Consider the following 15,811-nt stretch of genomic DNA (forward strand, 5'->3'; position numbering starts at 1 on the left):
GGCAGGGCTACGCAGATAAAAAAAAAAAACAGGAAAATTTATTTTCAGGAATTTGTATTTAAAAATCCTCTAAATTAGCAACAATAAATTAACAATAAATATGAAAAAAAAATAAGGATGATTAACATAATTATGGCTTTTTGCACAACATAAACATGCGGATCGGAAATGGCGGGAAAACAAACATCTCGCTTTTTATTTTTTTCCTGGTAATTTGCTGTCACTGCTGTCAAATTTTTTTTTAAATTATCGATTAGGCCATTTTTTGTCTTTGATTTGTCAAGGTGGCCAACATAACGCGTCTAATCCGTCTATCAGCAGCTCAACAACTAGCAGACTGCTAGCAAGCGTTTATGAATCATACTTCTTGACAACCGTCTAACAAGCTTAATCAGTCTGCTAAGTAACAGACCGATCAAACCTCAATTAAGGATTTTTTATGAATAAGGCTGTTAGACTGTGATTACGTTTAACGAGGTCTTAATCTCATCCCAGCCTATATACGTCCCACTGCTGGGCACGAGCCCCCTCTCAGAATGAGAGGGCTTGGGCGTTCCCACGCGGGCCCAGTGCGGAATGGGAACTTCACACACACCATTGAATTATTTACTTGCCATTTTGAATATTCTTTTTAAGTTGTCCAATCAGCTCAGCGCGAAAACAGCTTCGCAAATTGTATGGAGGCTTTGCAAAAGTATTAAAAATAATACATTCATTTTTTGAACACCTGTAAATTACTACAGGAATCGAAAGAGGTTTGCCTCCTGAACATGGGAAAATATTTATCAATCAATCAATCAATATCTTTATTTGCTTATTATAATTGATTTCTAACTCCATATTTAAAGAAATACAAAAAATTAAAAAATATGTCTGAATTTGCCAACACTACCACAGAATAGATATGTTTCCTTTGCCTTTTTCACCAGAAAAAGGAGCTGTCATAATTTGACAACGTCTCTATGCAACGTCTACGTCAGATTTACGTGATCTTTTTTTTAAAGAACTAGACAAAAGTAATAGATCTATTGTGTGGTAGTTTTGGAGTTATGCCCTTTTAGAATAAGCACATCTTAAAAAAAATTGTAATAAATTAATTAATAGTTGTAGCGAAATTTTAAAAATATCAGCGTTTTTCTCTTTCCAAACAGAATACAAAGAACGAATCAAATTATAGTCTTAGAAATATGAAATCTTGTCAATTATAAGTAACTTATAGTGTACAGTCGCTTTAATATCCGCCACTGCGGAGCGTGCAAAAATATCTCACACGTCCTATGACCCTTGTGTCAGGTATTGGTGCTAGTAATGGACTGTAAGGTTCCAGGAGTCTACACTCTTGACAGAGTCGCCTTTTACGACACCCATGGAAAGCGATGGATGGACCCATTTAATTAGTTGCTTTGATTTAGGCCTCTGCCAAATATTAAGAGTTGAAATAGGGTTTTGTCGCCAAAAAAGCTTGAGACCGCCTGCTCTAGCCGTTTAGGATTTCTAGACTGAAATTCGAAATTTGATTTGCATCCTTTGAATCCCCCATTAAAACAAAATGCGTAGCGTGAGTGGAGGGGGGTTTTGGAATGTAGTATTAGGCCAGTATTATTTGTATGAAACTCCGTACCACGCACAGCGATGGATGGGTATCATCTCGTCTCAGGGTCTATGCTAGTTGACGCGGTTTGCACGGAGCGGGTGGTCGCCTGTGAACAATAGTATGCGCAGTGCATAGGATTGAACCTGCACCCGCGCCCGCAGGCGTGTGCTCGCTGCGTGCCAGCTAGCGTAGACCCTAAGGGGCTGTTTCACCATCCATTGATTAGCGTTAACCGACGGTTAAATGTGATGCCGTCTCCGTCTATTCGAACAAAACAAATAGAGACGGCATCACACCTAACCGCCAGTTAACACTAATCAACGGATGGTGAAACAGCCCCTAAGAGTCGCCAGTACGCTCGCCGCTGATCGCATTTTGATACAAAAGTAGTTTCGTTCTAATTTACAAACAACACATTGAATCAAAATAAAACTTTGCGACTATAATGGGAGCAGCTGTTTTGATGCTTATACTTAGTTTTCGTTCATATTCAATGTAACAAAATAAAATCACATGATTTTTAACTTTTGTATGAGAAATGGAAATTCGTTTTTGTTTTTTCCGTAACATCTTAATTTAACCATACCTAATTATAAGCATCACAATGGCTGCCAAGCAAGAAAAGTTGCGCTTTGATTGGTTTATTAGTAAATTGCATTTATTTGCTTAGTTTTTATTAGAAAAAAAATTAGGGTTAAAAAATTCAAGTGCCTAATTTAATTTGGGGTAATTTCGCTTAGCGTTAGGGTAAAAATATCTGAGGTGGCAACACTGCCAGTGTCACGTCGGTCGGCTGCCGCAGCGTGCTCGAGGAGCTGGATCCGCCCGATCCGCTCAGTGGGAATCGTACTTTAAGCTTACGTATAGTCGCCGCAGTTCTATTTATGGTCGCCGGCCGCAACCGTTTCTTTGTATCACTTAAATACTTAACTAAGATTGTTGCGCGTACACGCGCTTGGCTGTTTTTTGGTGACTTGGCAGTCGAATTAGACACGTCATGAAGATTATCTCCTTGTAAAGTCGAGGAAACTGAATCGCGTACCAGGTTTCCTTTTTGCTACTAATGTCATGTTGACATCCCATATATAATATCTTATAATACCCATTAGGTCACTAGTTCAAATCCGGTTGGAAGGACCATGTTGGAGGTATGTAATGTATCGTTTAACTATATCGAAATCCAAGAATATTGTTCACATAATTGATTTATTCAAATACGAGTAGCTGTTTTACATGTTATATTGAATGGGTACACACCGCTATGCCGCCATAGCAAAAGGAGCGGGAACTCTTTATTCAAAAGTGACAGACGATTCGAAATCGTTCAGAAATTAAAGATGTTTTAGTAATACTAAACATTATTGTACATCTGGCAAAGAAATCATAGCGAAATTGATTACGAAAAGGTACCTGGTACGCGATTCAGTTGCCGCGACTGTAGGCTAACCCTGCTGGTTTTTTATAGGATGGCAGTCGTGTTTATACTGTCACAGTTGCATGACTCAATACTGACATTTTCAATTTATTGATTGACATAAAATGTGTCACAAGACGAGAAGGGCAGTGGAAGATGACTTTGTATTTTTGTAAATAATATAGCTTTTTTATAATGTTACTAGAATGACTTTTTATTGTTGTTTTTTAATTATTTAGCTAACGTTAAGAATGTATTTCGTTGACATTAAAAGACATTGGACGTACATCTTGTTTTTTTTTTAAATTACTTAGGCCGTGTTCAAACCAGACTGTCAGCCGCCGACGTTACGCAGTTTATTGTATTTCCATACATATTCACTTTTTCGTTCACATCTAACCGACAATACGTTATCATAATCACAGTGAGCCCGCTCACATTCGGCGGCTTACAGTCAGTTTGGTTTTGAAACACAAATAAAGACACATAAGGCACTTGCTCCACCGCCGACGATGAGCGAGAAGCGAGCAGAGCGAGTAACTAGAAACGAGTGGGCGAGCAGTGAAAAGCGAGTGTTCGAGCACGACGGGCGATTACTCGCTCCACTCGCTCGAGCCGGGCGGCCGCCAAGCTAACAGCGCTGAGCGAGTATCGCTGAGCTAGTTTAATAGCTCGGCGAGTTTTATAGCTCTTGTCGCTGCGACAAAAGATGTAAAGTGAGTTCTCGCCGGCAGTGTGAACCGCCAGCGATCAACTATTAATATATATGTCTCTTTTACTCACACAGGATCTTATATCTTTTGTTCGTTTTTTGAGCGAGAAAATAGTTTATAGCAATCGTTTCCTCGCCGGTGGTGAGCAACTGCCTAAAACAAGAGACTTGCTCACTGGCTTCGAATAAAGTGTAATAACCGTAAATTTCAATTTTAATTATAAATTTATGGCTTAAAATAAATAGGTCTATTAATTTTTTGGCGGTTGTGTTTTAACCATATGCAAGTGCATAAAGTTTATTTTGTTTTTGATCGTCATTGCAGTTGGAACCTTTCCTTACTGATCGTAAGAGTTGGCTGTCTTCAATTCTTAAAGATAATGTTGCATAGTTTTTATTACTCAGTATTTTTGTGAATAATTTTGTAACTTAGTAGAATTTTTAGGTTTTTTAGAAATGACGAAATATTTGAAGGTTTATGCTGTAAGTAATAATGGATTTTGCGTGAAATAATAATTGAAGTGGTTTTTGAGGGTTTTTGTAAATTCATAATAAAAGTGGATTAAATGTTCAATTCTTTTCTATCTATAATTGTGTGAATGTTTTCTAGATTTGTTTGTTTGTGAACAAAATTCATGGACTTCACAGTTACAAGTCAAGTGAGTTTTAGATTTAATTTTATACTAGCCTTTACCCTAGCAATTGAATTCAAATTCAGGGATTTTACAAAAAATCCCGTGGGAATCCCCAAAAATTATATCACGAAGTTCACGTTGTATAAAAAAAAACCGCTCCGAATTTCATGTCTATATAATCCAAGCGGTTGAAATTTTAACACAAAAGGTAGTTTGTGTATTATTCCTAACTTCCAGTAGTAGAGTATGTACTAGATGAAAAACTTCCCGTGCGAATTCCCAAAAATACATTGTGAAAATAGCATTGCCTTCAAATTTCAAATTTGCGTTGTAAATTAACGCGCCAAGGTTACTAGATGAAGTTTATATAGTCCTTACTTTTTCTTAAATTGTATAATTTTTTGCGCAATGTTCAATCTCAAAAAGCTCTGAACTATTTTAATGAAAATTACCTAAGAACCATCTCGATTAAAGAAACTTTCGATAAAAAAAAACATCAAAATCGGTCAAAACTTTTAAAAGCCGCAGACAGACAATACTTATCCTTTTAGGGGCTGTTTCACCATCCATTGATTAGCGTCAACCGACGGTTAAATGTGATGCCGTCTCCGTCTATTCGAACAAAACAAATACAGACGGCATCACACCTAACCGCCAGTTAACACTAATCAATGGATAGTGAAACAGCCCCTTAATATTTCTTGTTGTCCTTTCAATCGTTCAAAGGTCAAGAGATCCCTTTAAGGGATATGTTCGCCTTTGTACATCTCTTTCTCTTGTTAATTGTAATTTTCATATGTTTTATGTACAATAAAGAGTTACAACAACAACAACAACAACAACTTATCATCAAACTTATTACGCCCCTCTTATTGCGTCGGAGTAAAAAAAAACGCTAAGTCATAGAGTCGTACTGCGGTTTTAATTTGCCAATGGACTTAGATACCTAATACGAGTACAAAAGGACCATACTTCCTTTCCGCTATAGGAATATTTTGTAACGCTCCGTATTTTAAGCTGAAATTAAAAAAATAAAACATGGCAGTTGTAAACGCCGATGGACGTCCTATTCTACGTACTGGCGTTGATGACTCAGGATCTTCCTATGGTAAGTAAAGTATTGCTCTATATTCTAAATCAGATCAAGTAAATTTTGTATTTTACTTTGTCTCTGAGGGATCTAGGTATACCTATATGTATGTAGGTATATGAAACTATCGGGTACCATAAAATTGCTAGTCCTAATAATGAGGGCTATCGTTTTTTGTCTCACTAGATGGCGCACTGTTGCGTGAGGTTTTTAAGTGTGGCTTTCAGAGTCTGTTATTACGGGCGTTAAAACAAAATTAAGATTAAAATTATATTTAAAACACCTTAAAACCGTACCATAAAAATATCCAGCAACCACAGTGTTGCTTAGTCCCGTTTTGTTCGGAAAAAAAGGGAGCACAAAAGTTTCCGAAAGACAAAACTGTCTCAAAACACAGACATTAATTGCCCCGTAACGCATAATTGCCATAATTAATTTCAGGTTATGCAAAATATTCACAAAAAAAATCTTATTATAAATAAACCCGCGTAGCTCACCCAAAAACTATGAGATTTGACATTTCGGAGACCTCACGCTACACTAGCGCCTCTAGCGGCGAATTCATTCGCGATAGCCCTCTATTGTGTCGCATAACTCAATGGTTTTCACACAGAGGCGAAATATCGCTAGATGGCGTTAGTATCGTGAGATCAAAACATTTCGGTCACAGATAGTTGCAGACCATTTTTTAAAGATGAATATTTTGCCACTGCCATGTATGTACATGAAAAAGGCATGCATGTTTTGTTAAAAAAAACACTGTTTTTATTTTTTTGGGTGGCAATAAAGATAATTTGAATTTGAACATTGTAGGTATGTCGTCTTGTTAGTATGGTTCAAATCTTGCATTTCTTTTACATTCTTTTTTATCAGAAGCCGAATCAGTTCCCGAAGACAAGCCGAGCTGGCTCGTGGGATTGCGCGCGCGCATCGAAAAGCTCGTGTCGCGGTACGGCTATGAAGCGGCCAAGTCGCACATACAGAAGACTGTGGAAGGTAAACTAGCTAGTAAAGACAACTTAAGTAGGTACTACCTACTTGAAAATACAAACTGAAATATAGATGCACAGAAAAACCAGAAAAATAAGACCAGCACTGGGAATCGAACCCAGATCCTCGGCATTCCGTGCCACGTGCTATACCGCTACACCACTGCTGAACAACGGTACAGACACGAATTTCCCCTATGCACCACATATCACTCAGCTTGTTTGTTTCTTATTTAGCCACTTAAGCAGTGACGCTAGTGACATCTATACTGTAGCCCTAAGTACTACTACTTAGGTACTATCAGGGCGCAGTGACCAAAAGTGTGTTCTGGTCTCCAACACCAGACTACGCCATGCTTTACATTCTTGAGCCAGCTCCTGCCAGCCTTCGACCCCGAGGTCCAAAATTTCTTTCAGGACCTCGTCCCTCCAGCGGTACCTGGGACGACCAACCGGTCTACGTCCACTCGGTCGTCCTAAGTACGCTCGATCCTCTCTTAGCCTTTCCACTTGCAGTCACCGGAGTCTGGACGCTCTGGTCTCTCCAATAACGAGTTCAGACTAGATCTTCGATTTCCCTATTTTCTTACCCTCCAGCTTCCGTCTTCTCTCTGAGTCAGCCCTAGAGTCTTCCGCCAAAATTATTCGTTCTGCCACTAGCAGCTTATTCTCTTCTTTCAGCGTTAATTTCAAAGCTTCGCAACCGTTCACACAGAATCGGAAACTGTCATTTAGATAAGTGACGACAAGGGATTGACTAAATATGTTATAATAGTTATTTATGTGGCTGGTGCATAATGAGAGGCATTAAAGTACGAGTGTGGTTTTATGAAACGAGCCGAAGGCGAGTTTCATAATAAGATCACACGATGTTTTTAATGCCTAATTATGTATAGCCGCATACATAACTTTATCTACATGCATATCATAAGTTTTCTAATAATGTTCAGATATGGCCTGTATTTTTAAGTTAGTGTTACTGATAACTAGTTTGAAGTACCTACCAAAGCCTAAATGAAATTATAATAAAAAACTAAAGTTTTCTTTATAATAACAATTATTATCTACATATGTCATATAGTTTTCTAACAAATATGTACAGATATGCATTGTTTAAAAAAAGTATGCACGATACTTTAATGTAAACATTAAGATGCACCCGCAGATACCAGGTTTCTTAATAAAGGCCATTTGATAGTCGTTTCTGAACATATACCTAATAGGGAAGTTACGATATGCATGTAGATAAATGAATATTATGTATTAATTAGTATTATGTATTGTAAGTTATCATCAATTCGGTTCCGTTTGATGAGCATCGGAGCAGAGGCAAACCTAGGATATGGTGGGACGATTTGGACCGTTTTCAGTCAGACTGGGAGGCGTTTGCCCAGCAATGGGACACATTACAAGATAAATAAATAAAATAGTTAGAATGACTTTACGGTCACATTACACTGGCCGTGGTCACGGGTAGTTCTCAGATCATTGGAGTAAAAAAAACAAAGTACTGTTGATGTTTTTTTGAACGTTAATAAGACTGATTCAATTTTTATTGTTTCAGATACTGAAAAGAAAGAATCAGTTTTATTAGACGTAAAAGGTAATGTTAATATTAGTCTACCTAATAATGTGTTGCCAAATTCATATTTTATTTTTCATTTGCCGCCATTTTTTACCGCCATGATTCGCTGCATAATCTCTGGAACCCAATGCATTTATTATCTGCTATCATTCCCCCATATTTGGCTGTGGCGCGTAAGTAGGTTTATTCCAAATCCACCATAGAATGTTCTCACAGTAAGCTACACACTCATTGCCTTGTTAAGCAATACGATAGTCTAGTCACTGACACTTTCTGTGGTAAGGTTCCACAGTCACTTAGGAGGACATTTTGACTAAGTGACACTCTGTGGTAAGGTTCCACAGTCACTTAGGAGGACATTTTGACTAAGTTAATAATCTAGTGTCTAAAGTGTTGTAACTTAAATTCTTTGTATTGCAGTGGAACGAAATGGTAAATATTCTTAGTGATCAATTTGTCAAATACGTGAATTCTTCAAATTTTCAACTTTGACGCGCTTTTGTTTTGTAATTTATTGTTTAATTGAAAAATGAATAAATACGTGTCCAATATCTTCTAATATGCTAATTCACAAAATAATTAGATTTACAAGGAAACAAGTCCATTACAACTGCTACATAGCTGTGCAGCTGTGGCAACTCCATCTTCCCGGGTCAACCGACGGTAACTAATTCTAATCTAATGAATATTCACAGGTGAATCTGCGATTATGTACGAATATAATAGACAAAAGAAACCATTGCGGTCATTTGATGAAGGTAAAATATCTACTCGATAATAATTATCTAATATTAAGTATGAAAATGTAACTTCAAAATCATTAGCTTTACTTTTGAATGCAAGTTAGTGCCCCGGAGAAACTTAACAATTATTCGGGATAAAACATAAATTTGTTTTTGTATCGATTGCTATGAATGAATATGAAAGTTTAAGTAATTACTTATGTATGTACCTTACTAATAAAACCCGAAATGTTAAAGGACAGTCGCGCTGCACAGTCAAAGTTTTCAAACATCGTTACTGTGTTTTGAACTTTGTTTGATATACAGACACACACATAACGACTCAAATTTGCATGAATTTAGGCGTATTTGAAACGCTTCAAATTTTTTGACACGCGACGGCGACGGTTTTTATGAAACGCCATGTTTCATAGTTTTCAAATACTAAGAATATATTTTTGCCTGACTCTACTACGGTCATGGTATGATAGGATGTAATGGAAGTTCCTCATATCGATTTCACTAGATGGCGCTATCACCAAAATTCCTACCTGTGTTAAAATAGTTTTACAGCGCCATCTAGTGAAAGCTACGCGAGTCAAATCATGTCACTACTCAATAGATTTAGACGTGATATGTTTTTACCTGTTTTTACAGACGATATTTCAAAAACAACAGAAGGTATTTTATTCTTGAATATACTCGTAAAACTTGTAACCAAGTTGTCATAATTTTTTCCGATAAAATATTAACTGAATAATTAGACATTATTGGATATTGAAATCATACCTACCATTAAATTTTCATAAAAATAGATATAACAAGCGCAGATCGGCAAGCGCAGTATAGGACGTCCACCTATGGACGTATGACCTGGTTAAAGCCGCGAGTTCACGTTGGATGCAAGCCGCTTCCAACCGAAGCAACTGGAGGTCTATGGGGGAGGCCTATGTCCAACAATGGACATCCTACGGCTGATATGTTGATGATATATCAACATCATCAGCCTACAGCAGTCCACTGCAGGACATAGGCCTCTTCCATGGCGCGCCACAACACTGTCTTCAGCCCCTCGCATCGATCCGCCGCCAGCGACCCTCTTAAGGTCCTCCATCCACAGTGCCTCAGGACGCCCTACACTACGTTTTCCGTCCGTGCTCTCCATTCGGGGACTCGTCTGCTCCACCGTTCATCGGTCCTGCGACAGACGTGGCTAGCCCAACGCCACTTCAGTGAACTAATGATGACGATGATGATATATAAAGACCAGAAATACTATATAGGTTTTCTGGTTATGGCAATTTGTATGGTTACACCGTTTTTTTGGCTGCGTCTTTTGTTTGCGTTGACTTTGAAGTTTGATTTTTTACTGCACCAAGTGTAGACCTGTGTACTGAAAAAATTAGTAGGTAAGTAATAATCATTTTAGCATGATCCCTATACACGTTCTAGATAAAGGGTCCTATCAGACGGACAGAGAAACAGACAGACTGACGATAAGGGTTCAGTTTTTCCTTTTTGAGGTACGGAAAATATCTCAAAATAATTATATCTATTTCTTACAATTTGAATAAGTCTTTATATTTTATACATTTAATTTGAACACTCTAGGGCAGGCACTCTTTCTTAAAGTGGGTTCATGTGTATCAGGGGTCCGCAGTAGGTCTGTAAACATTTATTAGGAAAATTCCAAAAATATTTTTGACAGGGGTCCATGACTGCAAAAGGTTCAAGAAACCCTGCTCTAGAAATACTAAACACATATTTTTTTCTTCAAGATCCTGCGAATAATACATGGGTGAAACATGTAGAAAACTTTATTATTGCTGTGATAAGCACTTATTCTAAGGATCAGGTAGAGCCTCAATTAAAACCTGCGATTAATGGTGAGTTTAACATCTTTAAATTAATAAATATAAACTGTTATTATATTTGTGTATAATCCGTGGTAGCATGGAAGTAGGTGACAAGACCTATGGTCTCTCAAGCAGAGGATCGTGGGTTCGAGCCCGGGTTCATACCCTTGAGTTTTTGCGGAATATAAGTGCAAAAGTACATTTGAAATTTACCACAAGATTTAAGTAAAGAAAACCGTTCTGAAGAAATGGTGGGTGTGTAAAGTTGTGTGTGAATGCCATCTTATTTTAAGAGCAGGCCTGTGCTATGCTGTTGGACATATATAAGCAGTGATAGTGAAAATGAAACCTTGTATTTGTAAATGTCAGAGTAACTAGCTAAAGTAGTCAAGGAAGAGTCAATCAATGACTGTTCTTTTGCAGCCATAGAGAAGGACAAAAGTATTACAATTTCTGATATCGATGGTAAGTTTTTTTTAATATTTGTAAGACTTCTTATACAAAATGTCCGGAAAAAATACATATTAAAGTCTTAATTAAGGTCTTATTGAAATGTGTGATATACTTATTCAAATATGTGATTTAAGTGTTTGTTAAATTATTAATTTCTGTTTTCTTTAATTTAGTAAACCTAAATGACGATGGTATGTATCTTTGTAAATTTAACATATCTGATCACATGAAGCCACATAGGTACTCGTAAAATAGGCCTTACCTCTTAATAAATACTTCGAAACCTCACAAAATATCACCATATTACTATATTTCCCTCACTGGCCGCGCACAGGAACGTGTGATGGTAGGTACCTGCCTGTCTGTTTCTCTTTCTCTAATATTCCTCGAAACAATTATTTACTCTGGTAATTTATGTATTAAATTACGTGCGCCACACTTTCGTTTGGCTATGACACAGGACTTAAATTTATTGTGAACTGTATTTAACGGGTGTGGCCTGTAATATGAGCAAATAATTAAAACATAGATCATACTCGTCATAATGAACAACATTAGTTCAGCGACTTTTAAAATAATTAGTTTTTTTTAATTTTTATTACCTACCTACACTAAAGTTTTTTTTTCGAAGAAGCAATGTAACGCAAAATGTTTGATGTTTGTAGCGTTGTTTTCTAAGGATGGCGTACATTGATTGCAGTATTTAATTTGTATGAAAAAAGGAAAATCTAAAGACTCCATTATTTTTGAAAAGTCGCAGGGCTAAATTAGCCATTTAAGATTATGTTGTTTAGTTTGACGAGTACGATCTATGTTTTAAGTATTTGCTCGTATTATAGGCCACACCCCGATATAAAACCCCCATTTTTACTCTACATTCTAAAGAAATACATAAATTCTTCGAATGCCTAAATCAATCAATTCAAATTTAGGAAAAGTGGCTCCATCAATTTCTTGATGATTCTGCCAGTGTCGAGGTTGACAGAGACACGGTGGGTAGGTGGACGACTTGTTTGATAATCAGCCAGTTTTCGGTGGGATAACTACCAGTTACTGTCTGAAATGAGGATAGGATACACTAGGTTAAACTAAACAATAAATACATGAAATAATATAGATGTAAGCTATGATATGACAGATCACTACAGGTACATTGAAACAATTTAGCTCTTTGATTTAACTTTGACAGCGTCAAGTTCATGCCTATGACATAGATATTCCATAAGTTAACCACCTAGTTGTGTAATGTACTATTGTCACTATTTCATAAACAGGAAATGTTGACGTGGAGATTAAACAACTGGAATCAAAATCAAGAAAACGTGAGTAGTTGTAAAGTCAGTTTAAGTTAAATTATCATACAAAATATGCTGCGACTTTCCTACGAAGACACGCCCTCTCGTGTTGGCGGGTGAAACATTGCGAGTACCTAGCTTGCAGCATCATTCATAAGCCCAATACTACAGAAATAGTGTGTTAACAGTATGCTTACCAAGTTCAATTAATGAGGGTTTCAATAGATGGCGTTAGTATCGTGAGTTACGTTTGACGTTACAGGGGGGGCTAACGAAATTCGAAAATCGAAGTTAGTATCGTACTGTCTCTCTCACTCGTATTAAATAATATAAGCTTCAGCGGGACGGCAAGATACGAAGTTGGAATTTTACACTTCGTAACTTAGTACAGGGCCTGTCTTGCAGCGACGGACTCATTTAATTGTTTAGCCAATCAAAAACGTGACACGATTCTCAAATTTGAAAATACAAACTGAAATATAGATGCACAGAAAAACCAGAAAAATAAGACCATCACTGGGAATCGAACCCAGGTCCTTGGTAATCCGTACCGCGTGCTATACCGCTACACCACTGATGGTCAACGGTACCGACACGAATTTCCCCTATGCACCTCATATCTCAGCTTGTTTGTTTCTTATTAAGCCACTTAAGCAGTGACGCTAGCGACATCTATGCCGTAGCCCTCATCGAGAAACTTTTTCGGCACTACATTGGAACTAACCGCTCACCCGGACAAGAAATATCGTTACTAAGCAATCAAATTAAGATTGGTTTTTTGGAATAAAAAATACAAAAAGATTCCAAAAAACCAATCATAATACGATTCTCAAAGTTGTCAAATGGATTTCACGATACTAGTGACATCTAGTCAGTTATAGAAACCATCATTATTTTGCTTTTAATAATTATTAATTACTAGCTTTTGCCCGCGGCTTCGTCCGTGTGGAATTCGGTTATCGCACTGTTCCCTCGGGAACTGTGCATTCTTCCGGGATATAAAGTAGCCTATGTCACTCTCTGGCCCATAAACTATCTCTATGCCAAAAATCACGTCAAGCCGTCGCTCCGTTTCGACGTGAAAGATGGACAAACATACAAAAAAACACTATGTATTATATTTTGGATGACAATAAAATTAACCTACTTAACTAATTAACTAACTTTTTCGGTTCACAGCTGCAAGGAAACCTCATAGTTCCAATACTGGATCGCATAAATTGAGAGACTACACAATTATGTCTGAGTAGAATAAAATAATTATGTGTTTGTTGTTTTTTTTACATATTTCAAAGTACCATATCAGAATTCAACGTTGATACAGTTAAGTCCGTCCCTTCTGAAATTGTATAGGTACCTAGCTAATAAAATAACCGAAGCAACTGCAGGTCTATGGGGGATCATTTTTACTCATCATTACTGATGAAGTGATGATACTAAACAAAAAATAGCCTACGGTAATCTATAGTATGTTCGTTGACAGTTGATATAAATAAAAAATCAAAGGTTCCTTCTGATCAGAAATCATCATCATCATCATGTCAGCCGAAAGACGTCCACTGCTAGACATAGGCCTCTCCCCAAGGCTCTCCACTCAGACCGGTCTTGTGCTTCCTGCATCCAATGCGATCCCGCGACCTTAACCAGGTCGTCGCTCCATCTTGTTGGAGGCCTACTGACAGCTCGTCTCCCGGTCCACGGACGCCATTCGAGAACCTTCTGACCCCATCGGCCATCAGTCCTGCGAGCAATGTGCCCCGCCACTGCCACTTCAGTTTCGCAATTCTTCGGGCTATGTCAGTAACCTTAGTTCTACTGCGGATATCATCATTAATGATCTGATCAGAAATGCGGCCAGTTAATTATTTTTACCGATAATATCAATCATAAAAAAACTGTAAACATAGCACGCCAGCTGAACATAAACCTTCTCGAGCTTCCGAACGAAATGATAGAGCTAGATGCTAGTGCTGCTGCATAAGTAGCGTAGTAGAAATAAGCAACCTGAAGATATGTATGCATAGGAAAATTTCGTGTCTAGATTCCTTCCAGCGGTGGGTAGGGGTTATAGCACGCAGCACGGATTGCTGAGACCTGGGTTCGATTCCCAGCGCTGGTCTCTTTTCTGGTTTTTTCTGTGCATCCATGTCTCAGTTTGTATTTCCGATATTTAAAAATTGTCACCTGAGCAATTTTACATATTGTAGAAGAATGAGTCAGAGTTGTTGTCGAAGAGTCTTTATGCCTGAGGCATCCTCCTTACGTAATGCTTTCCCAATTTGCCTCAACAAAAGTACATTACTATGGAGCGTAGTAAGTAGATACTTTATGAATGGAGGTGCCTTTACAAAGTTTTGAACTGGTTTTTTTTTCGGTCGCTGTTGAGGTGTTGTATATACATCTGCAGAACGTCTACAGTCATAGCAAAGTTCATTTCCACAAAGTCATATTAGATTGGTGCGTGTGTGTTTATTTGTGTCGGTGTCTTTGATATTTTCACGCTAAAAATGAATGTAAGTATGGAATAAACATAAAAAAAATTAAACTCCAAGTTTAGAGAATTTAAATTTATCACCTAATCGTATACTCGTAATTATTATTATTTTTGTTTTTATACATTTAATAATACAGTTATAAGGCGAGTGTGTGCTTATTTCTAGAAGAAAATTTAAGTTTACAGGGCGAGGAAGTTGGGGAGAGAGGAGGTCACTAAAAGGAGTGTCAATATTGCAGCAACCAAAGAACCCTTGTGATGGAGGGTACTCGGTCTGTCGGTGTACCTCGTCTATGCTACTCACAACTTTGACTTTGAATGCCATCTTCGCAGAAGGGATCTCCTGTAGTAAAGTACTTCATGCCACGCAGATCATGTTTCTTATTTAAAAAAAATGAGGTTCCATGTTATGAGAACGTGCCGCTGGCTGTTCCAGTAATTGCTATTTATTTTTGCTTGAAGTTTCTAAATTAGGAAAACACTTTTTGATGAATGGGGCCAGAAAATGCTTTAGTAAGAAAATACTTACCTTACTTATCTAAGTAGTTCAGCGTTTTATAAAGCGGGTGAGACTTTAGAGATGCATGGACGCATTTTTAGGGGTTCGTAAATTGATAAGCAATAACCGAAATACCCTAAATAACCTAAATAGGAAAACATCGTGAGGAAACCTGCACAAACCTGCGAAGCAATTCAATGGTATGTGTGAAGTTCCCCAATCCGCACTGGGCCGCGTGGGAACTACTGCCCAAGCCCTCTCATTCTGAGGGGAGGCCTGTGCCCTGCAGTGGGACGTATATAGGCTGGGATGATGATGATGAACCTAAATAACTTAGTAAATAAAGTTGAGAAACCCTCGACATTTGACCGATTTTTATCAAACAGCTAAAAACCAGCATAAGGAAACTGGGTTTCACGTAATGAACCGAATCGACATCCGTTTGAGAGCTTCCATGAGAAGTCAGGTCGATT

At 37.7% G+C, this 15,811-nt stretch overlaps 1 protein-coding gene across 2 annotated transcripts; it reads left to right on the plus strand.

Moving 5' to 3' along the window:
- The first annotated feature begins 4,026 nt into the window (after positions 1 to 4,026).
- LOC141442287 (uncharacterized) lies at positions 4,027 to 13,611 on the plus strand. Of its 2 annotated transcripts, XM_074107244.1 has the most exons (13): positions 4,027 to 4,203; positions 4,331 to 4,379; positions 5,401 to 5,463; positions 6,319 to 6,441; positions 7,999 to 8,037; positions 8,440 to 8,451; positions 8,715 to 8,777; positions 9,399 to 9,422; positions 10,520 to 10,627; positions 11,021 to 11,062; positions 11,224 to 11,241; positions 12,325 to 12,372; positions 13,525 to 13,611. In XM_074107244.1, the coding sequence occupies exons 1-13, from the start codon at positions 4,177 to 4,179 to the stop codon at positions 13,593 to 13,595; spliced, it is 687 nt and encodes a 228-aa protein (XP_073963345.1). In that variant the 5' UTR covers positions 4,027 to 4,176; the 3' UTR covers positions 13,596 to 13,611. The 2 variants fall into 2 exon arrangements, with proteins under 2 accessions (XP_073963345.1, XP_073963346.1); XM_074107245.1 differs by lacking the exons at positions 10,520 to 10,627; positions 11,021 to 11,062; positions 11,224 to 11,241.
- The last annotated feature ends 2,200 nt before the right edge of the window (positions 13,612 to 15,811 follow it).

Source organism: Choristoneura fumiferana, chromosome 25 (assembly GCF_025370935.1).
Source record: "Choristoneura fumiferana chromosome 25, NRCan_CFum_1, whole genome shotgun sequence".
Taxonomy (NCBI): domain Eukaryota; kingdom Metazoa; phylum Arthropoda; class Insecta; order Lepidoptera; family Tortricidae; genus Choristoneura; species Choristoneura fumiferana.